Source organism: Ascaphus truei, chromosome 7, assembly GCF_040206685.1.
Source record: "Ascaphus truei isolate aAscTru1 chromosome 7, aAscTru1.hap1, whole genome shotgun sequence".
NCBI classification, from domain to species: domain Eukaryota; kingdom Metazoa; phylum Chordata; class Amphibia; order Anura; family Ascaphidae; genus Ascaphus; species Ascaphus truei.
Window position 1 is genome coordinate 21,104,399 of NC_134489.1, and position 23,564 is coordinate 21,127,962.

The 23,564-nt window shown below is 43.7% G+C and overlaps 1 protein-coding gene across 1 annotated transcript in view; it reads right to left on the reverse strand.

The window, feature by feature from the left end:
• Positions 1-544: 544 nt before the first annotated feature.
• Positions 545-23,564, reverse strand: part of BARD1 (BRCA1 associated RING domain 1) — a 26,903-nt gene continuing 3,883 nt past the window's right edge. The window contains exons 3-9 of the mRNA XM_075609969.1: positions 23,382-23,462; positions 21,831-22,003; positions 13,604-13,715; positions 12,923-13,055; positions 11,217-11,309; positions 3,894-3,991; positions 545-2,592 (exon numbers count right to left, since the gene is read on the reverse strand). Of these exons, the coding sequence (XP_075466084.1) occupies positions 2,260-2,592; positions 3,894-3,991; positions 11,217-11,309; positions 12,923-13,055; positions 13,604-13,715; positions 21,831-22,003; positions 23,382-23,462 (1,023 nt within the window). The 3' untranslated portion in view covers positions 545-2,259. The remainder of the gene's footprint in view (positions 2,593-3,893; positions 3,992-11,216; positions 11,310-12,922; positions 13,056-13,603; positions 13,716-21,830; positions 22,004-23,381; positions 23,463-23,564) is intronic.

Here is a 23,564-nt window from a genome sequence, read left to right on the forward strand (position 1 = left end):
GGCACTTCCGTTATAAAACCCACGGCACTTCCGTTACACCACCCACGTCACTTCCGTTACACCACCCACGGCACTTCCGTTACACCACCCACGTCACTTCCGTTACACCACCCACGTCACTTCCGTTACACCACCCACGGCACCTCCGTTACACCACCCACGGCACTTCCGTTACACCACCCACGGCACTCCCGTTACACCACCCACGTCACTTCCGTTACACCACCCACGTCACTTCCGTTACACCACCCACGGCACTTCCGTTACACCACCCACGGCACTTCCGTTACACCACCCACGGCACTTCCGTTACACCACCCACGGCACTTCCGTTACAAAACCCACGGCACTTCCGTTACAAAACCCACGGCACTTCCGTTACACCACCCACGTCACTTCCGTTACACCACCCACGGCACTCCTGTTACACTACTTCTGTCACTGCGAAGGTAATTTGTGCAAGTGACATTTTTGTAGGCGCCAGCAAATAAGTTTCACTTCAAAAGAGAAATAACTGAGAAGATCAGACCGATGGACAAGAAAGGATTTTATTTGAAAAGTCCATTGTATGAGCCCATACTTCTACACAGAGATGTTTTAACTACGCAGTCCCACCAAACTACCCTGGGCCTGCAACACACACAAAGCACTCGCCCACGGCACACCACCTGCAACATTCAAAAAACATCATTTCATGATTGAGCATTCATTTAGTAGCTTTCGCAATGTTAGGCCTATGGGGCAGAAAGTGAAACATAGATAAAAATGACAGAATATACTAATATATATATATATATATATATATATATATATATATATATATACAGTGTTCGACAAACCTATACATTTGCACACCCCGGGCGAGTGGATTTAACATCGTGGCGAGCGCCTATTGGCCCAAGCAGCACACGTGTGGTACTAGGTGGCGAGTAGATTTTTGGGTGATTTGTCGACCTATATATATATATATATATATATATATATATATATGTTTCTAGGAAATTACATGCAAATGCGCACACGTCACCGTGTGTGTGTGTGTGTGTGTGTTAGCAGCTACTAGTGCCGGAGCAAACTATTCTGAACGGATTCTAAAGTTGCAGAGATCAAGGAGGTGTGTAACGCGGCCGTTTCTAGCAGTGTGTGTGGATTCTCCAAAACAAAGAAAGAAAATGAATCGCTGGGGAATTTAACAATGCAATACGTCATCAGAATAAAAAAGTGAATTGTACAAACATTTTGGGGTCAAGTAAGTGAGGCAGCATGTTTAACATATACATACATTATTATTATTATTATTATTAAACAGGAGATGTGCGTGGGTGGCCTCTCTCTGGGCTGCCTTGGTCAGCTGACTAGTTGAAGCACAGTCGCAATTCTTTATGGCAATATACAATATCTCACTGACACACTGGAAATAAGATGAAGTTATCGCCTCACTGAGGCTGGTGCTTGAACAGGAAACCCTTGCACATATAAAAACGTATAAACGGTTGCGTGTGTAACCAAGCTTGGTACAGGACCCAAAACCTCTCTTACTCAAAATGCAAATGTCCGTATTCATGATGCTGCTGTCTGTTATCAGCAAGTTAAACTGAAGGCCAGGCATTTTGTGCTTGCCCTGTATTGTCAGATCAGGTAGGGAAATGACAACAAACGGATTGATTTAATGCATTGAAACAAGACACGGGTATAGAAGTCTGTAAGAATTAAAATGTAGGCGATTTCTTATTTGCATACAGGAGAAGAAAGGCAATTTGCTAAAAATTTACATTTTCTCTGTGGGCGGCCAGTGTTGTTGCTAGAAGGAAACTAACAAAGGACATCAGCTTTTTATATATGCTTTGCAGAAGCCACAACAATGTCTCCCTAGGAAGAGGTTTAGGAAATCAAGCTTAATATTCACATCATCCACTTTTTGACCACAAGGTCATTAATCTCCACACTTTCCGTTGTAGCATCTATCAACAACTTTGGCAAGCATGACTCTGTATGCCTTGTACATGTGGAAGGCAATTACTGGGGTAAGAGGCACCTGAATCTTACTCCATTCTAACCAGCTGTACCTTGGGGCAAGAAACTGCACCAGGACAACTTACTTTTTTTTTTAAGCTTAGTGCATCACAATGATGGTACACTCCACTGAAATGCTAATCCATCCATTACCCACCCACACAGCACTAGGGAAGTGTAAGAATGTATCTCATCTTAGCAGAGTTTCCGGTTTGTTAGCTGCACGCACGGCATCTCTTCGCAGGGTCACTGATGCACAGGGAGCAGCTGGAAGGAGGCGATACATTCTATAAGCCAGCCGGACGGGGCTACCCAAACCTTCCCTTGCCGCAGTCTAACAGGGCGGTATTTGGAACCCTTGTCGTAGATGACATACTGTGTGCAGAACCTCTGGTCAGAGTCGGCCTCGGCGTGGTAAGCCACGGTGTTAATCGTCTGCGTCACGTCGCTCTCCGGTTTCGGCTGGCGAGTGAGGATTTGACCCCCTGCCGCTTTCACCAGCTCGGCCAGGTCTTCCTTGCGGTGCTCTTTAAAGCAGCCCAGGAAGAAGAAGTGACATCCATCCAGCAGCCTTGGCAGCTACACAAAAGATACAAGTCAAGTCAGGAGTCAGCATTAACAGCAGGGTTTTAATAAAGTCACTGGGGGGGACCCCTGTGAAGGAATCCGGTAACGAAAAGCGGACATATTGCATATTGATCTGCCCAGAAAGTTTAAAACAAACTATACTACATGGGAGTTCACCATCTCCACTGAAAGCCTTGAACATGTATCCACTACTCTTCAAGAGACAATCCCACTCGGCTAAAATCAATCTTATCCCAGTATGCACTTTTTATTACTAATTATTTGCACAATCACGTGCTTATCACTTAACTGAATTGTAAGATCACCTGTTTTTATCACTTGTTTAAATCAAACTTACATCAACTTTCACAAACGATTCAAGAATACAATCATGCTTAAAAGGAGCCCCCCTCCCCCCCCCCCCATACAACCCCAGAAGCCTTTATGTGTTTGTTAGCATCTTGCCCCATGAGCATGTCCTTTCACACTCTACCAGGGATAGCGTGGGATCGAGATTTGATTAACAAGCACCTTGGCATTCATAGCACCCAAGAGAAGAACAAGCTTATTCATTTCCAAAGAAACCAAAACAGCCAAAATGTTTGGCTTTAAGTCGGATTACATTTGTTAAAGCAAAGTTTAATGTCTTAGAAATTATCCTCCCGGCAACGATGCAGAAAAGAATACATGGCAATAAGTCCTCCACCCTCGGCCTGTCCTATATGCTATCAGAGGACAAAGCAGGGCATGGATAGGGCATACCGGCTGTGGAAGGGGAGGGGAGGTTATGCTTTAAATGCATTGACATTACTCAAGGGGAAAAGAGCTGATTGCTCGAAAACCTCCCCGAAATTAACCAACTGAAATTGAAAAAAATAAATAAAGACACCTGAAGTATTTTTAAACAACATTCAACGCAGCAATCGCCTTAAACCCTGCTCTGCTACTGGCTTGGCCCTAGGATACTGCACTCGACCAGCTGAATACAGATTATTTTTCCAGATAAAAAGAATGCCTTCTCCCTGTGCTGTATTTATATCACGGACCCATTGGAAAAAGTGTAACACAAGTCCTTGCTACCGAAGCTGCTCTGAGGTGTGTGTTAATATCCCACAACACAGCATCCAAGTCAAGAGCTTGAAATTACCAGTATCTTTTATTTGATTACTCGGAATCGTGATTCTGCCACTTAATAGTTGGTTTAACTGCCCATTGAAAATGGAATTCTCTCGCTCCTAAGCAAGTGGTGATGGTCACAAAAATTTGCATTGAAGGTGCATAAAATGCCGTTAATCAGAGGAGTACAAATGTACCAGCTGTTCTCGGTTGAGCCGGGCTCTGCGAGGTCCGCTGGGTATTTCGTACTGTTCTTCTGGCTCCAAACCACATGACTCCAGGCAGGCATTCACCCCTGAACAAACAAGGGAGAAATCACAGAGTTGCAATGCAATTCCCAATGTGTTTTCATCTCATTGGCCCTGTACCTAAAACACGCTCCCAGGCTGAGGCTAGTGGTGTATAAAAACACATCATTCGCAAACAGCAGCTACAAGAGAAAGCTCAATGTTCGCAGATCAAATAGAAGACATTTAAAAAAACAAACCTGCTCTGCTATTTCATTGGTCAAATCACCTGGTCAAAGTGCGATTAGAGAAGTAGCAGTGGTACTGTGCGTGAATTTTAAACGCTGTGGACCCCCATTACGGAGTTACCTGCACTCTGGCAATGTGTAGCTGGAAATAAAAGGGTCATAGCGTCTCACACCCAAATGTTTCAATAATACCAATTTACCTAAAATGCACAAAATGCAGTGCAGGGGTTAAATAGCATATTCGTAAAACCCCAGTACATGCCAGAACACTTACGGAGTCACTGCTTGTACATATCTATTTTAAATGGAAAGTCCACCGGAAGAATGAGAAAGAAACCCCCCCCCCCCCCCATGTTCTTTTGGGCTTTGTTGGGAACAGTAGACTTGTGGATAACCTGCTCATGTTGGAATGGGAAGGATCGAGATGTCAGTTATGCGACTAGTTATTAATAACGTGTCTCAAGCACTGTAGTTCGGATTCTAAATATTCACGGCTCTGTAGCGCCAGTGAGGGGTGTACAACGCACAGTGCTATGTACACTATAACTGAATACATTATTCATAAATGAAAACTCATACATTATTTATAAATGAAAGCGAATACAACTATAGATCAGGACATGTAAACTAGGCGAATACACCAGTGGTTTGTAACCTTTTTTTCTCTTGGGGCACAACTAATCACAGTGCTCAGTTGCTGAGGTACCCCTACAACAGGACAGGGTGACAGAAAACACAGGACAGAGAGACAGAGTCACAGGAGACAGGCAGAGTCTGAGGAGGCATAGTCAGAGAAGAGACAATAACCCCCCATCGCCCCCCAGCAGTTCAGAACAAATGCACAGAGGACAGACACAGTCTCACCTCTCTCAGGCCCATGCTGCTCCCTCCTCTACCTGGTCACATCCACCAGGCTCCTGAATCTCCTGATTCAACAGCCCAGCCTCCTAGCAACTGCCCTGCTGGAGGAAATCCCAGGCGCCCTTTTGCTCTGCTCACAGAACCCCAGGGTGCCGCTGAACCCCAGTTGAAAAACACTCAAGTACACACAAGTGTTAATGCAGTCTGGGCGCAAGGACTTCATTACGCACAAGAATGAGGTATTCATTCTTTGCTGAAGGAATCTTTTTTAGCTTGCAGACTTTGTCATAATTGAACTCTATGCTTACATCCTGGAATGCCTTGGGCTATACATTGAGCTATATCCACCCGTCTGAAAAGCGGGTGTATATGAGGTGAGTGAACAGTGTTTCTCAATAGCGATGTGCAAAAATGTAACAGTAATTCAGGGTGATGCAGCTAAGTGGATATAATTAACAATGCTCCATCAGTCCTCAGTCCTTGGTACCCATAATCTTAAGAGTCATTACAAGCTAAGCAAGTGTTTCAAGAAATAATTGGGACTCCCACTGGCAGAACAGTTTTCTGTGCAGAAGGTTGCAGTACTACTCGCGTATCTCATCACTAGCCATTATAGGACATGAAGGTGATGTTCTCCAGTATACCTTCTGGCATGTGCTAGCAGTACAGTTATATTTTATGCGACACCGACTTATTCTAAAAAGTATTTGCTGTCCCTACTTTAAACATGTTCTACAAATACAAAAAAGACAATGACGGGGAAAAGGTTAAAGAGGATGAGTGATAATAAAAGACTGAAAAAGAAAAAGTAAAGTATAAATTGGTAGTATAGGAACATGTGCAAATGTTAGAAAAAGAACTGTGCAAATTTCAACACACTAACAGACAGTAACAATGGTCTGAGTGATATAACTAATAGTCTCCCTGCAGCTGGTTTGCATCTCTCACCCAGAGAGAAAAATAGTAGACTTTGGAAGAACAAACCTCCAGCGCAAAGGATAGGATCTTTTTCAACTCTGCCTGAATTTGACATCAATCCTGTAAGTGTAGATCACGACAGCAGGACTTCCTTCTCCTTACAAGTTACACAATACACTATGTTCTGTTTTTATCTCTCTCTTTTGCGCTGATCTCTCTCTTTTGCGCTGTAGGTTTGTTTGTTCATCCAAAGTGAAGGAACCTGCTGAAAAGGTTAATACTTGACGTGGTTGCAGGGTTTACCTGTTTTGGCCAAAAGATTGGACTAAATTACCCATATTTCTGGGAAGAAAAAAACCCATAGAAATCAATCAAATAATTTGTCATGTTGAATGTGCATCAGAGCTACATTTTTTATTTTATTGTTGTACATTTGAGGTCACTTTCCGAGTAGCACTCAATTTGACAATTAAATACAGAAGACGGTGGGAACGGGTTTTGAGCAGAGAGATAGAGAGAGGGAGGGAGGGAGGGAGGGAGAGAGAGGGAGGGAGGGAGAGAGAGGGAGGGAGGGAGAGACTCCTTCGCCACGTTGCTCCAACACATTTTTTTTTATTTCAACCGCCTATCTTATTTTTAGTCATCGTCTTGTTCTATTAATCTCTCTCGGAATCTAGAAGAGTACGATCTTCGTTCAACAATGATCATTTCTTCTGTGATATATCCTGCCCACTGCCATTTAAATTTTTCCACCCTTGTGATGTCACAGACTTCGGTTTGCTTTCGAACCCATTCATTCTTTTGCCTATCTCTGTGTAATACCCATGACATATCTCTCCATACTTCTTTGCATTGTCTGGAGTTTGAATAATGTTTGCATTTAGGGTCCAAGTTTCGCATCCGTACGCGAGCACGGGCCGAATACACTGGTCAATAACCTTCCTCTTGAGGCACAGTGGACGGTTCTCTTGAAATATTTTATTGTTGCTTCCAAATGCTCTCCATCCCATCTTCATTCTACCATTGATTTAATGCAAAAGGTATATGGAGATCTTCTGGACTGGTGTCAAAAATAACAATGTCATCTGCAATCTTAGGTGACACAAATATTCATCGTTGATTTTGATTCCTTTTTCGTCCCAATCCAAAGTCTTGAACAATTCAAGTGTTGCTGTGAAAAGCTTTGGTGACATGGTGTCTCCCTGCCGTATCCCTTGCTGATCCTCATCTTGCTTGTATCTTCATGTAATCTATTGGCACTCATAAATGTTCTTTATATCAATTTACGCTTCAACACGGTCTTCTTAATGCATCTAGCACTGCTTGTCTGCTTGCTACCAACACTGCGGAGGATCGAATAGCCCCTGTTGCAGCCGGGAAGGGTCATCGCGTCAGGTCCGGAAGTGACGTCACACCCGGAAACCCGGCGGGCTGTGCACGGTCAGTCTCGAACATCGAGACCTGGAGGAGCTGTTTCGGGAGGAACATTCCTAGCAACCAGCGGAGGTTGGGTGAGCACATCAAGCATTGGCTCACTAACGGCGCACCCCCCAACAATTCTATCCCCCACGATCTGTGCCCCCATCTGGGGACAGTCCTTCTGGTCCCAGGACTTTGATCTTAAACCATGATTTCCCACCTGTTGTTATCCCTCTGACTTTTATTCAGCAGCAGTATGCTATGATTGTCTCTCATTAGTGAATTAGATCCTATTGATTTTATATATCTTTGATATTCTTTTGACAATTGTTGTTTATTGCTTGTTATTATATTTTGTTTTAATTCATCATAAAGGTGTTATTTTACCAATACCCTTTTGACTGCGCTTCCCTACTTTTTCTTTTCTATATGCTGAAGTATAGATAGAATTAAATGTTTTTTTGTAATCTATGAATCCTAAAATGAGTGGTAGATCATATTCATTACTTCGGTAAATCACTTTGTGTATGGCCTGGATGTGGTCTATTGTGTTGTAGAGACTTGTTCTTTACGCTGGGCAAAGTTCAGGGTCTGTTGCAGCCCATTAGTGATTATCTTCAATCAATCTACTTCTAATCACACGACGTTTACGGTCTGCAGTGCGAGGTCTACTTTCTTGTGGATGAGGAGAACTGTTCTAGAATTTCCCTGTTCAAGCAACATGTAGAGTTTTTCAAAGATTTGCTCTAATTCTTCCCCATCTTCTAAGATTTTAGTTGTAATTTCATCTTCCCTGGGAGCCTTCCCATTGTTCAATGATATTATTGCCTTTTCCACTTCTTCTGGAAGGACGCGTGGTACATAATTGGTGGCTTCTTCTCGCTTGTCCTCAGTTGACAGCATGCTTCAAATAATCCAAGTGTATACTTCAACATCAAGTCACAGACAATGAAGTGGAAGACTTCTACAATGAAATCAACCACTTAGCAGGAAATGGTCAGCTCAAGATCGTTATGGGACAATTCAATGAAAACTCTGATGTTCATCAGAAAGACAAAGCATCAGTGGGTATGTATGGTTAAGGTAACAGGAATGAATGTCGGGACAGATTGCTACAAATTTGAAGAATGTGAAACCTTCTACATCATGAATTAATTCTTCAAGAAGAATCCAAATAGGAAATGTACATGGATTGGGCCCAATGGAATTAAGAAATAAATTGACTATATCCTAATGAACAAGAAACGCCTGACTGAAGACTGCACAGTCTCTAACCGTTTTGACACAAGGAGTGATCACCGATTGGTTCACTGTAAATTACATCTGAATGCAAAGTTAGAAAGAAGAAAACCGATTAAAAAGACAAAAACAAATCAACATCAATAACCAAGAATAACAGCAGAGAATTTAAACTAGAAAAAAGAAAAAAAAGAAAATCGCTTCAGCATGCCCGAAATGCATGGCAACACTTTAACAAACTATTATCAAGATTGTACTTGAAAGCGCAGAAAAAAAACTGGAGGAATCACTAAGAAAAAAAACAGAATAAGGAGGAGACAAGAAATGAAGCAATCCCAAGACGCAAGAACACAAATGGAAGATGCAGGGCTGTGCAATACAATCCACAAACGTATAGTTGAAGATGTAAGACACTGTAACGGTGATATCGTGAGGAAGACTGTTGAAGATTAACGCGCCAACATATTCCGTAGCGCAGTGCAATAGGGTTGAAGGACGAAAACAATAAAAGTAACAAACATTAACATACATAGTTACAGTAGGTAAGGAGGGGGACTCCCCAAGTAGCTTGCAATCTATAAGGAAGGGTAAGTGGAAACATAAGTTGCAGGAGGATAAGAAGGTTGGTGTGTTTCGAAGAACTCCTTGTTTATTGAAGGTGTTGGTGTTGGGGAAGCAGTAAGTGGGAGTGTGCGGAGGTAGAGCTGTGAGAGCAGGTAATGTGTGAAGGAGTTGGCATTGGGGAAGCAGTAAGTGGGAATGTGCAGAAGTAGAGCTGTGAGAGCAGGTAATGTGTGAGGAAGTTGTGCAAGCAGTAAGTGGGAGTGTGTGGAGGTAGAGCTGTGAGAGCAGGTAATGTGTGAGGAAGCAGTAAGTGGGAGTGTGAGGATGTAGAGCTGTGAGAGCAGGTAATGTGTGAGGGAGTTGTGGAAGCAGTAAGTGGGAGTGTGTGGAGGTAGAGCTGTGAGAGCAGGTAATGTGTGAGGAAGCAGTAAGTGGGAGTGTGAGGATGTAGAGCTGTGAGAGCAGGTAATGTGTGAGGGAGTTGGGGAAGCAGTAAGTGGGAGTGTGTGGAGGTAGAGCTGTGAGAGCAGGTAATGTGTGAAGGAGTTGGTGTTGGGGAAGCAGTAAGTGGGAGTGTGCGGAGGTAGAGCTGTGAGAGCAGGTAATGTGTGAGGGTGTTGGGGAAGCAGTAAGTGGGAGTGTGAGGATGTAGAGCTGTGAGAGCATGTAATGTGTGAGGAAGTTGTGGAAGCAGTAAGTGGGAGTGTGTGGAGGTAGAGCTGTGAGAGCAGGTAATGTGTGAGGAAGCAGTAAGTGGGAGTGTGAGGATGTAGAGCTGTGAGAGCAGGTAATGTGTGAGGGAGTTGGGGAAGCAGTAAGTGGGAGTGTGTGGAGGTAGAGCTGTGAGAGCAGGTAATGTGTGAAGGAGTTGGTGTTGGGGAAGCAGTAAGTGGGAGTGTGCGGAGGTAGAGCTGTGAGAGCAGGTAATGTGTGAAGGAGTTGGCATTGGGGAAGCAGTAAGTGGGAATGTGCAGAAGTAGAGCTGTGAGAGCAGGTAATGTGTGAGGAAGTTGTGGAAGCAGTAAGTGGGAGTGTGTGGAGGTAGAGCTGTGAGAGCAGGTAATGTGTGAGGAAGCAGTAAGTGGGAGTGTGAGGATGTAGAGCTGTGAGAGCAGGTAATGTGTGAGGGAGTTGTGGAAGCAGTAAGTGGGAGTGTGTGGAGGTAGAGCTGTGAGAGCAGGTAATGTGTGAGGAAGCAGTAAGTGGGAGTGTGAGGATGTAGAGCTGTGAGAGCAGGTAATGTGTGAGGGAGTTGGGGAAGCAGTAAGTGGGAGTGTGTGGAGGTAGAGCTGTGAGAGCAGGTAATGTGTGAAGGAGTTGGTGTTGGGGAAGCAGTAAGTGGGAGTGTGCGGAGGTAGAGCTGTGAGAGCAGGTAATGTGTGAGGGTGTTGGGGAAGCAGTAAGTGGGAGTGTGCGGAGGTAGAGCTGTGAGAGCAGGTAATGTGTGAGGGATTTGGCATTGGGGAAGCAGTAAGTGGGATAGTGCGGAGGTAGAGCTGTGAGAGCAGGTAATGTGTAAAGATGAAAATGCTTCAATATACATCTGAAATATTTTACCAAAGATCAATCACAGCGCAGCTGCAACATCAGCAAACAGCGGACACCTTTGCTTTGACTCGGGTGTTGTTTCTAAGAGTGTCTGCGGTGTAGTGAACACAGCAGAGTAGCAAACAGACCCCAACAGCAGAGAAGCTGGTGGGAGGTGCTGACGATATCCAGGTCTTTTCCTGTCTATGTTAACCCTGTCCACGCTGGCTTAGTGGACAAGAGCAGTGAAGGTGAAGCATATTGGGGAGACTCTCTTAGGAGGCCATCTTTGCGGCGACTCGGGAGTGGTTTCTAAGAGCGCTGTTTGGCTCCCTCTGGAAAAACAACTAGTGGCCTATGTTTTGAAGGATATATAGTTACATAGTAAACATATGCAAACAAATGTTAGTTGCCCAGTGAAATACCTTTAGATCTTTATACGAGTGTCACAGTGCTCAATGTAAAACATACTGCCACTGAAAACACAGGATACCAACAACACAGAGTATCAACTTACATGCAAATCTGAGGACCCAGCATCCGGCTAATGTACCCATCATGCATTTCATGGTACGTAGTACAGGATCATCGCCAACAATCACGTGGGTAACTAAAGACAGGAGGAGAGAAACCACAGCGGGTACTTTTGACCTCATTCTCACAAGTCTCCGACAGTAATATAACTTCTAGATTGTACAGCAGAATTATAGGAGCTGTTTTAGGCAAAGCTAAAGTATTGTTTGTCATATTTTTACATATTGTGATACCAAATTTGACAAGAACAAGAAATGTAAACGCACACGTGTATACATATACAGTATATACATGCATAAGCGCACATGCAAATTACATTTATAAAATTAGGAATAATCAAGTTGGTTAAAAAAAACAGAAAGAATAAGAGAAACCACTTGTATTTCCATATTCATGGCGCATGCTTATTGGTTATAGCCATGATTACCATCGTATGTGCAATGTACTGGCCTAATTAAAGGAAGCAACCCAAGCAGGGATTTTTTTAATAATTATTATTGTAGAATTGAAGCAAGGGCTCTCATAATTTGACAGATAGCAGTTCTGTAGTATTAGAGAGGGATTTTTAAAAAGGTTTTCATTATTCAACTCTTAAAAAGGAACAATCCAGGCCGGCGAATGATATATAGATATAAATATATATGATTCAGGGGGTCTCCGGAAGCGGAACCCTGGTAATTAAAAAACTCCGGAGACCCGCTGCTACCGGAGATACCTCTGAGTAGATGCCGGTAGCCGCTTCAGCTCTGCAAGCAGGGCTTTACAGTTCCCGCGTCACATGGGCCAATAGGAAGCTGCACCGATGACATCAAGGCTTCCTATTGGTCCGCAGGGTGGGAAAGCTCTGAACAGAGGACATATTGTGAACCCTGGTAGACTAGTGAAGCAGCTACCGGCACCTAATTCGCAGGCAAGTATCTCCGGAAGCAGGGGGTCCCCGAAGCTAAAATTAACGGGGTTCAGCTCCGGAGACCCCCCTGCTTCAACCTACATTAAAAAAAAAAGTTTTAGACTCTTTGTAACCCAGAGCACTTTCAAATGAGACATGCATCTCAATATATCGTCCCTGTACAATATGCCGACAATGAAAAAGGGACGTCAAGGAGCAAACAAAGCGGTTTTTGTCTCTGTTTTTTTAACACGGGATTGAAGCAGGGGGTCTCCGGAGCTGAACCCCAATAATTTCAGCTCCGGGGACATCCTGCTTCTGGACTCACAGACCTCCGAATGGGGTGCCGGTATCTTTGCAGTTTTCTGATGTTTTCAGCCCCCCGGTCACATGGGCCAATAGGAAGCCGCGCTTGGTGGCGTCACGGCTTCCTATTGGCTCGCAGGTTTTGGAAACGTTGAAAAAATCAGCCATAATGTGAACCCTGGAGGGGCTACCAACACCCTCTGCGGAGGTAAGCATCTCCAGAAGCAGGGGGTCCCGGAGCTGAAATGAATGGGGTTGAGCTCCAGAGACCCCCTGCTTCAATACTGTATAAAACTAAATGAGAATAAAAAAAAAAAAACAAACAAAAAAACACGTGACTTGCCTCTTTAAAGAAATATAATAAATAATACCAGCCCTTTCATGACTAGAGGGATCAGCAACGCATTGTAAAGATCCATGGGGGGGGGGGGGGGTGAAAGGGTTGGTAGAAGTTATTTGCACCCTCCAGAATCCTCTCTTCTGTGGCCACTTACCTGTGCTGTTATACTCAACGCGTATTTCAAGCCGCAGTACCCCAGCGAGCTTGCTCAGATCATTCTGCTGGGAAGAGGATAGGCCGCTGCTTATCAATACGACAGATCCGTCCCTACGTGGGCACGAGCTCTGCTGTGGAGGACAACAGCATGCCACTCAGAAGCCATGAAATGATGGTATCGCTGACCTCTGAAGTGTTGGACATCAGCACAATAACAATGAAAAGTCTATGCGAGCTTTATAAAAAACGTTCCTTTTTTCTTGCAGGGATTTGTAGACACAGGAAGATGGTCCAAGCGCTACGGAAAATAGATTCATTGTACGTTCTATGTACAGTGCTGCATAATCAGGCGGTACTGCTGAATAACAACTTATAACCGTACAGAACACGCAGTGCATTTAGCAGGTGTGTGAAAATGGGGAAACTAGAGGAATTGCAAATTAGACGATCTTACAAAATAACGACCATTAAGCCAAAATAACCACCATCATCCATTAAAGGGGAGGGATTTACAATGTATTTAAAATGAATATTTGCAGGCCTTTTCAGCTCTGGAAAGGTGGGCGTATGCTATATTGTACATGTTCACGAAGAAAGACTATTACTTGGGCTGGTATGGTCAGGTTTATAGGGAAACAGAACGTCACAGGGTTTTGCACAACAGTAGTTTATCACTTACAACAGGGCACGGACGGCACAAAAGCTGCTCCTTATTAGTTTGTGTTTTCCGCAAGGCAGACTTCATCTCCTCTGTTTCTGCATAGTCTACGGGCCGCAGACCGAATATATTACTGGTAAAACAAGCACAGATGGGTTTTAAGTAAATACAATATGTGACTGGATTCTTAACGAGGTACATTTGCTGGATACGGGTTTTATTTCCAGTGTCTTGTTTTTTTTTTGTTGTTGTTGGTAGGTTGGACTCACAACACATACACAGAAAACATAAGCCTCGGAATCACTGGCGAGGCAGATGGACCACAGGAGGACAAGCTGCTGAATCAAAGAAGAATAAACACAGGAAGACGAGCAGGAACAGAAGCAAACTGCTCAGGCTGCACAGAGATACAGTACAATTGTCTATGTACTACTGGGAATAGGATATGAACCTCAAACCCTCTGCATCTCCCCCTAGAAATGGTCATGTCTAATCCTGTCACAGTTTCACGTACTCGGCATATTGAGCCCGTTTCTTTTAATCCTTTTTCCCCATGGTAGATAAAAAAGGTTAAATCTCTCAGCATAATGTAAACAGGAAGTAAAACAAAAACAGAGCTATACTTTCAAACAGTCCCTATATCATGGGACAGTATGCAGCTTTATACACGCTGCTCAAGGAACCGAAGCATCACACAGAAAACAAGCATTTAGTTACACAGGTTGCATCTTTGTTCCCTTTAGAAGAGGACAACGGTAGCCTACAGCATGTAGTACATATATAAGCAAACATCCTGGGTTACTATTAAGGGATGTTTAACTGTAAACAGTACAAAATACCTGTACACCATGAATAAATAAATTAATGGATATATATCACTATAGACGTTTAGAGGGAAAATGAGAGAGGTAGGGAAGGTGTTAATAAGGTGGATATAAATCACAAAGGCTAGGTATGTGAGCCTGAGAGATGCAAACAACACAAGACAAACAGACAAACAACCATGTAAGACAAGGGAAGGTGAACAAGGGAAAGAGGAGGTGGGCGGTGGGAATACAGAAACAAAGATAAACAAAAAATGACAAAATGCGCTCCATATGAGGAATACCAGTGACTACCCAGATGAACCTTGTATTTTGTACAGATCCTATGTGCATGTCATATCTACTTTTGTGAGTGGCCTAATTTGAAAGTATATATCTATATATCTATATATCTATATATATATACATACATACATACATACATACATACATATACACACACACACACAGCATCAATTCTCTCTGAAAAATATATATTTTATTTATTTTAGTAGCTGAACTCTGGACACAGAATAGAAACGCTGCCCTGTGAATTGGCGAGCGCTCTTGCTACTCACTCATACTTGGCAAGCGCATGATTTCCTCTATCGCCAGTGAAATATAATACTGGTGGAAACAAGAGAAAATAAAATCCCCATCACATGTATATTTCAGGACGTCGTCGGCGAGTGCGCCGATTTGAAACATGATGGTGCACGGACACCAATTCTGGTCTTTGCACGTGTGCTGGGAGGATCGGAGACTAAAATGACAGCAACCACGGAGTTAAACAATATGCTGCCTGATCAGAACTTTCGGATCAGCTCTTTTTCTGGGCTACCCTGATTAATTTTGCACCACTAATAGAAGCCCCCTGGTACTCCCTGTATTAATAATGTTCTGGGAGATGGCACATTACAAATGCTCCAGATTAACGGATAATTGGTTCAGCCTCAGCACAGCATCCTGGGAGTTACAGCCCATTAAATACTGTCACGCCGCTGTAGCTCTGGTATGCATCATAGGGGCAGGCACTTGGCCATCTATAAAGAGTAGGCCACCCTCAAATCAAGCTCCTTCCTCACACTTGTTCAGGTAGGCCAACAAAAGTGCACCAACTCTTCAAAACCTCAACCTTGAAGCAGCAGTCCATGCTGCTCATCGTATTTATACATATTAATAGATATATTTTTACCTTATTTGAAACAAAGCATTGCACTGTGGCACGCCAAGCTACGGGTCACCTCGCTTCTGGAGAGATTTAACATGGACATTGGCTTACATGAATTCTTGTCCGGGAAGCAAAAAAAAAAAAAACACAATATGACCACTGGGATCAGCTGCATTCTGACGGCCAATAGAAAGCTGTGACATCATGGTGAGAAGGCACCTCATTTTCAGATTGGGTGACCCCCAAAGCGATCTTTGTTTTTCTTTGCTGGCAACAGTTAAGGAACTAAATCGCAGTAAGTCAGGGAGCCCCCAGACATGTAAGTGCTGTGGTTTAGCTCTGATAAAGAGCTTCACTTGTCGGACGTAACGTTGCGTCTCTAAGGGGTCCTTTACATGTTCTCTCTAGCTGGTAAGGAGTTCTCGGATTACTGATATCCTATTGTAAAAAAATACTTGTTTCAATATATATCTTTGCACAAATCTATGTGTTGGCCTTTTTTTTTTTAAAGTAATTTTTGGTGCATTGACTCCTTCAGTATAATCTATATCTATACACACACACACACACACACACACACACACACACACACACACACACACACACACACACTTGAGGAGAGGGTACTGCATTAAATTGGCATCGCTCTACATTTCATCAGGTTTTTCTGCAGGAGTTTGAGGAAAGAAGAGCTTCCGAGAAGATCAACACATCAGATGCATTTATTTGAAACATACCATTTTGACAAAAACTCAGATGTATTAACAAACAGAGCTTATTAATTTTATTTTTTTTTACAAAATCAGCAAGTTCTCGCTTTTCCGACACCATGCCTTCCGCAAACCCGCGTCGGATGCGGGACAGTCGGAAAGCTGGACCCGTGTCATCCGGCGGCGGTTTCCGTTGGATGTGCAAAAACCACGGCAGATGAGGTTTTTTTACTGAATTATGCGCCTTCGGAAAACGCATGACGGAAAGCGAAACGTCAGAAAACAAGGACTATCTGCATTATTTTATGTCATTGCCCCTTTTGCTTACAAATATTTGTATGCTAAGAAATGTTGGGGAACCTTAATCCAGGGTAAAGACAGAAAGCACGTAGGAAGGTATCCACGTCACATCTTGATCTATTTTTGGATGATTTTATACTCTGTAACTGCACTTTGGATCTTTAGCAAGAAAAGAAAATTGTCCGACTTTAAAGATACAAAGTCAGCCAGAAAACTAAAATGTTAGTCTAACAGTGCTAATAACTACGGTTTGGCTGCTTTCATTTTGGGGGAAATTAGTAACAAGTTGAATGTGTTAGGGGCCTCCTAATAGGGAAACGATTGTCACTTAAGTGTTTTCTTCCTCCTTATCCCACCCCGTCATTATCAGAGAATCAATACAGTTAAGGGGAGGCGGGATGGGGAACTCTGACTGTACTGTACATCATACAGTAGGAATCAGCCAGATTAAAACCAAACCCCTCCCAAATCTAACACTAAAAAATACATTTTAAATACTTATGTCATATATGGGATTCAATGACACAGATCAGGCACGTTAAACTTGTCACTGGAATTAGTTCACTTTGGTCATAGAAGGGATTGCACCTTTTACAGAGCCTTGTGAATCTGGGCCTGAGAATGAAAGTGTGGGCTCCTATCATTCACTCACACAACACACGTTCTCCTCTACTACCAGCAACATCAAATGCAAGTGAAAACGCCGGCAAGGGGGGGGGGGGGGCGAAAGGCGTAAACCGCTGTACACTGTCGGTAAATGTTACTTTGTTGCTGCTGCTGTTTTAACACGATAAACAAGCACTTTAGTAGGGGCAATCTTCTGGCACTTACCCAATGTGGAGAAAATGCGATAACAAAAAATAATAATACATTCATTGCAGCCACTTATAAATCAAGCGCTTAAAGCCAAGCTCCAATTTGCCTGGAATAGCTAAATCCTGATTTTCATATGCCCACCAGCATTTCACATGCCTAGTGGAAAGTCCAGAGAATAAGAGAGGGGGGGGGGGGGGAGGGAGGGGAAGCTTTTACTAATACCCAAGCTGCTGTGCATGAGAATCTGGCCACAGCGTTTCAGCGGAAGTGTCCATGAACAACTGTGAAATTGCAAATGTGCCCATCTAATTTGTCAACGACTTGGCTTGCTGTGCATCAGCCAGGGGGGAGGCACAGGAACCGAAGACGGCGTACGCCGAGGAGCCGCCGTAAAAATATACATTATCTCTGTGCAGAAGATTAACTTAAGGCAAAAAAATAAAAAATCATCAACTAGAGCAGCGGGGCAATTAATAGGTCCAATGGTCCAGATCGCATTTTCCATTTGCAGTTTGCTATCTTTCCTACACAGAGGGGATTTTCTGAATGGAGGTGAACGCGGCATAACTGTGAAATCTTTAAGATTTCATACACGCTACCTGAAGGATTCATCTCTCTTCGGAAGATCTGTATATGAACTTTGCAGTAGATTTGCATTAAAACAAGTGCAGTTTCAAGATACGCACTAACATAATGATTCTTACACACGTTTACACTTTCATTTAAAAAGAAAAAAAGTGTGCGCCGAGCACGCACATTTTAAGTGAAACTTCTTTGTCTTTTGTCACAGAAATTGTATTTGTGGTGGTGATGTTCAAAATACAATTTCAATGCCAAAACGCAATGAAGTTTGACTCGGAACGCGTGTTTTAGCTATTTGCACTTCTATATTTATAGTAACAGAATTCGTCGTGTGTGCGGCACTGTGTGTGTGCGTGCGTCAGTCGCCCCCCTCCTGTGGTGCTGCTGCGGCGACGACACGGTGCGCGGAGCGCTCTCTCCCCCCCCTCCCTCCGGCGGTTCTGCGGCAAGGACACGGCATACTGAGCGCTCTCTCCCCCTCCCTCCGCTGTTGCAGTGGCGGGGACACAGTGCGCTGAGCGCTCTCTTCCCCCCCCCTCCCCCCCCCCACCCTCCGGCGGTTCTGCGGCAAGGACACGGCATACTGAGCGCTCTCTCCCCACTTCCTCCGGCGGTGCTGCTTCGGGGACACAGCACCCGGATTGCAGTCCCCCCTCCCCTTCCAAATAGGAGAAGATCTTGGGGGAGCCGTGGCACAGACGTTTGGTACGGGGGGGAAAGAGCGCTGCCAGCAGTGACATCACTTCCGTCACTGTACTTCCGTCACCATCAAGGCAATTTACTGCAGGGGAATTCTCACATGGTAGTTTCACATGGTAGTTTCACATGGTAGGTGCCGCTAAAGAAGTTTCACATTAAAAATAAAAATGGTGATGTACGTCACAGTATTTGCATTAGAAATACTGCTACACTTATTAGAACTAAAACCATATACTACGGCCTGGGTGGTGCCGAGCGGGTGGGCGCACTCACGCTGGCCGCTATTAAACACATTGAGGCAATGTGTGTGTGGCCAGCGTGAGCAAGCGCCTGCTCTGTGCTTAGCTGCTTGCAGAGCAAGCAAATTTGAACTTGTCGTCCGCAAGCGCGTCACGTGAGCGGATGGCCCAATGAGGGCGAACCAGCTCTGTGATGCCATGGCCGCGCCCACCGAATATTTCCACCCGCTGCGCACCTAGCCGGCCACAAATCTCCCGGCCGAGCAGAGAGCGTGACGTCACCGCGCATGAGCGCCAGTGCGCTCGCGCCCTGCCTGGCCGCAGCCTAAGTTAGCCATGTGTAATCCGCTGGCTTGTTATTTAACCACTGCTTCTTAGTGTAAATCCCCAATGTACTTAGATTGCAAGCTCTTCAGGACAAGGCCACCCTTTGCCTTATGTTGTCGTTTACCTGTCACTCTGCTCCCATTGTTTGTACTTTATTTCCCCTGTATTGTAATTTTGCAGAGAACTGCATACACTGCTGGCACTACATAACGAAAATAATACGTGCACGAGTACATCAGTTCTGTTTCCAATGCATTAGAGAGTGTTAACTCCCACAGTGTAAAGAGATAAGTAAAAGACTCAGGGCTGCAAAATAAAGTACAAATACAATAAAGTAAGCTAAGTAACGCTTGCTGGTCTGTTTCTGGCTATCTCCAGGCATCAAGGTATCGATCACAAAGGTTTTCAACCTTGCAAGAACTGCAAACCCCTTTAAAAAAATGGATTCTGACTCCACAGAATCCTAGCTTGCTTATCCTACTGTATGTACCCAAGAAATACCAGCTGATATATACTGTACATATAAATATAATGAATATAGAAATACTGCTTTATTATTTATAACATTGTCAAATAACAACCTTTCTTAAATAAAAAAAATATATATAGCAAAAAAATAATAAGACTGCGATAATGGAAGAGTGAAATGTCACTTCGGGCCAAATTGTACAAAAAACGGGAACCGCTAATAACCACTAATTTATCAAATGCTGGCCGTACACATCGCCTCTTCCCGCTCGGTTTGGGGATTGTTTGATTACACAGCCCAAACTAGTTTAACCAGGAAATATACATGGAGATGTGCCTCTCATTTTCAAGTATCCCTTTGGAGACAAGAATGTTACTGTTTAAAAGGCCAATAAACTAAATGTTTGTCTGTCACCGTGTGTTCAGCAAGAGCTTACACAGCCAAACCCCTGCTCTCTCCCCCCCCCCCCCCCCTTCTCTCTGGTAAGGGCAGGGTGGGGGGATAAGGGGAAATAAAACACTTGACTGAAACACTTCCCTATTCAAAAGGTCCCTAAAAAATGCATATAATGCATTTCCAAAAAATTAAATCTGTTAAATGTTTGCATGCTTAGATTTGTTTAAATAAGCCAATTAGACTGGTCATTTATATGACAAAAAGTTGTTTCTCTCCGGCTGTGTGAGATAGTACTTTTAAACTAAGGAGGAAGAAACCTACAGGAAGAAGACATCTTAAACGTAACCCGCCGAGAAGTTACTCTGGGTTTCTTGAGCAAGCATATAAAAGATGGTTTAACCAACAATGTTATATTGTTTATTAAAAGCCAGTGAGGAAGACTGAACGTTTAAAAAAAAAAAAAAGTAATTTCGTAGAAATGTGCTGCAGGAGCCTGAAAAACAGAAGCAGTGTGCCCCCACTGCTAAGATACAGCCAAGCGGAGAGGCTCTCGCTCACACTGCAGTGGAGTCTGCTGCAGCCAAGGAATTGTACACCAGCTGCATACATAAGTAGCAGCAACCCGGGCTGTCCAATAACCCACAATGCACGTTCTGTATGGGAGTTACAATGTGCGTGGAATACACTGATCGAAAACTCTGCATTGGACTCGATTTAGGCAATTTGCCTAATCTACTTGTGATGTTAAACCCTCACAGCCAGGAGGTGCCAGCAACTGTATTGTGGGCCCCTCTGCCAAGTGAAGCACATTCCACTTGTGTCAGAGACACCAACACATTTCTAGTAACAATGAGGGCAAACCTTACTTTTGAACCGTCCAAAATGTGTATACAGGGTAACACGTCAAGAATTTGCTTAAAGCCCCCCAAAGAGTCATTTATTTTTTCTGCAAGTGTTCTTCTGCGTTTTTTTTCCTTTAAAAATACATATTATATTAGTTAACAAAGAAATCGTCCGAGTTTTAAGAAATATTTAGTGCAAGATTACCCTCTCCCTACCCCCATTAGCCCATTATGTACAAACACCCCGCACCCCCCCTCCCCCCACCGGCCAAAGCAAGATGCATATATTTAGGGATTCCAGTTTTCAGAATATCAATATTTATTTTGGGGGTTTCATGGTGTTTTCATTTCAATAATCCTGTGTTTATCAGTATTAAAAATGAAATAAAATTGAGCTGCGTTTGAATTTCACACGTGCACTTTGTCTCCGACCTGTAGACGGCCTGACACAAGAGGTGGTATATTTTTGTGGGTTTAACAAGAAAGCAACGTTTCGACAATAACTGTCTTTTTTCACTCACCACATGAAAAAAGACCGGTATGGTCGAAACGTCGCAGAGTTTCTGGCTCATTAAATAGCACTGAAAATCCGAAGTGCCTTGTGTTATTCTTTTTTCCCTATATCATTTGGATTTCCAGCGGGACATCTTTCTACACAAGTGCACCGGTAATTATACATGTCTATTCATTACATGGTGTGCAGCAGACATCTCTCTTTGTTATACCATAACCAGAGAGCGCCAGGTGACCAGGTCGGTGGCGTTTCTCTCTGTGTTTTTGGTTAACACCGGAATCCCTACATACATTGCAAATCTGACCCAACGCGAACTTTGCACCCACATCGTGCGCCTGGCACAGAACGGCTACCATGTCTATGGTGTGAAGCTCACTTACACGGCATCTGGCGAGGCTCCGTGCCGGAGCAGCAGCCCGACGATGAGCGCGTTGCCGTTCTTGGCAGCGTCGTGAAGGGGCGTGTCGTTCTGGTAGCCAGCCGTGTTCACCAGCGCCTGGTGCTGCAGCAATAACTCCACCACCTTTACGTGTCCGTGGTTACAAGCTTCGTGCTGATTGGTGGAAACACAGCGGAAGAGAGCGGGGGATAAAGGAATTGTACTTGCAGCAATTGCCAATAGCTTTATTGACCCGAAAAGATAAAAAGAGGGGCTCTAGCGGTAAATTCAATGAATAAGTAGGTTAAAAATTCCAGTGCAACCTTTAGCACTCAACATTAGATGGTAAGTTTTTAGGGTTGTCGATTTCTTGTGCTAATTAGAGTGATTGGTACACTATAAATTATCAAAAATAGAGGGTTATTTTAGCAGGTTGAGAGAACTTTCAGTTACATAGTAGATGTGCTTGGAAAAAAAAAAAAAAAGAAGACATATGTCCATCGACTATTACATTTGGACGACAGATACTCATCCTAGATTTGTACTTACAGTGTATTGATCCAGAGGAAGGCAAACAAAAAACTCCAGTGAAATATTATCCAATGAAGTCTCAGAATGGGAAAATAAATTCCTTCCCGACGCCATTAGTGGCAATCAGATTTCTCCCTGGATCAACATCCTTCATTGTATATAAATACTTTCTACAGATGCTGCTACACGCAAGCGTTTTGGACAACACGCCCACCCATCTAAAGAAGCAACTGCCGATGAAACAAAAGCTCTTGCACAACTTGTATGAAGATCACATTTTTTTTGGTGTGGTGAAAACTTCCACTGGTTTACTATTTCGACAAAATATTTCGGGGACTTTAAAAATGGCCGCCTATGTAATTTAGTCCGTTAAAGCAGCATCCCCCACCCCCCTTTGAATTTGTATAATGTTAGTATCTTGCCCTCTGAGACTTTCCGGACCCGAGATTACTATGGGAACCGTCGACTGCAATGGGCTCTGGGGAGACATCCATTTTGGCCTCCCAGACACTTACAAGTACAAAGATGGTGATCAATGTGGACAGCCGCTTTAAGAACTGCTTAATACAGGAGTGGCCAACTTCAGTACTCAAGGACCAGCTACAGGTCAAGTGTCCAGGCTATCCCTGATTCAGCCACCTGTGCTGAAGCAGGGATAGCCTGGAAACCTGACCTGTTGATGGCCCTTGAGGACTGGAGTTAGCCACTCCTGGCTCAACTCCAGCACGATCACTTCACACCAACTACAACACCACATTTTGTCCAGGAAAGAAAGATCCGAACATAGTTCTGTATACTGTACATGGAATATTGCCGGCTTTTCTTTACCTTGTGCTCTGAGCTAGGCGTTTGTGCCCCAATTTGAAAAGAAAAGCTATTGAACACAACTTGAATGTAAAGGGCCGGTGAGTAAAATGTATTAGATGGCCCAAGTGCTTTCACTTTATTACAAGTTCGGTATTTAAAGCAGGAAGAGCGGAAAGCAGAGAAGACAATATACAAGAGCGACAGGGACACTTACCAGTGGAGTCCAGCCAGCATTGTCCTTTACATTCGGGTAGGCGCCACCTTTTAGAAGCTCCTCTACCCCTGGCAAGTCACCCTATGTGAGATTTCAAAAACAAGTGCACAAGTCAGGCCAGGCCAGCACTAGAAATGCTCAGAGCCTGTACTGTGTGTGACACATTGCACCCTCTAGCAAACA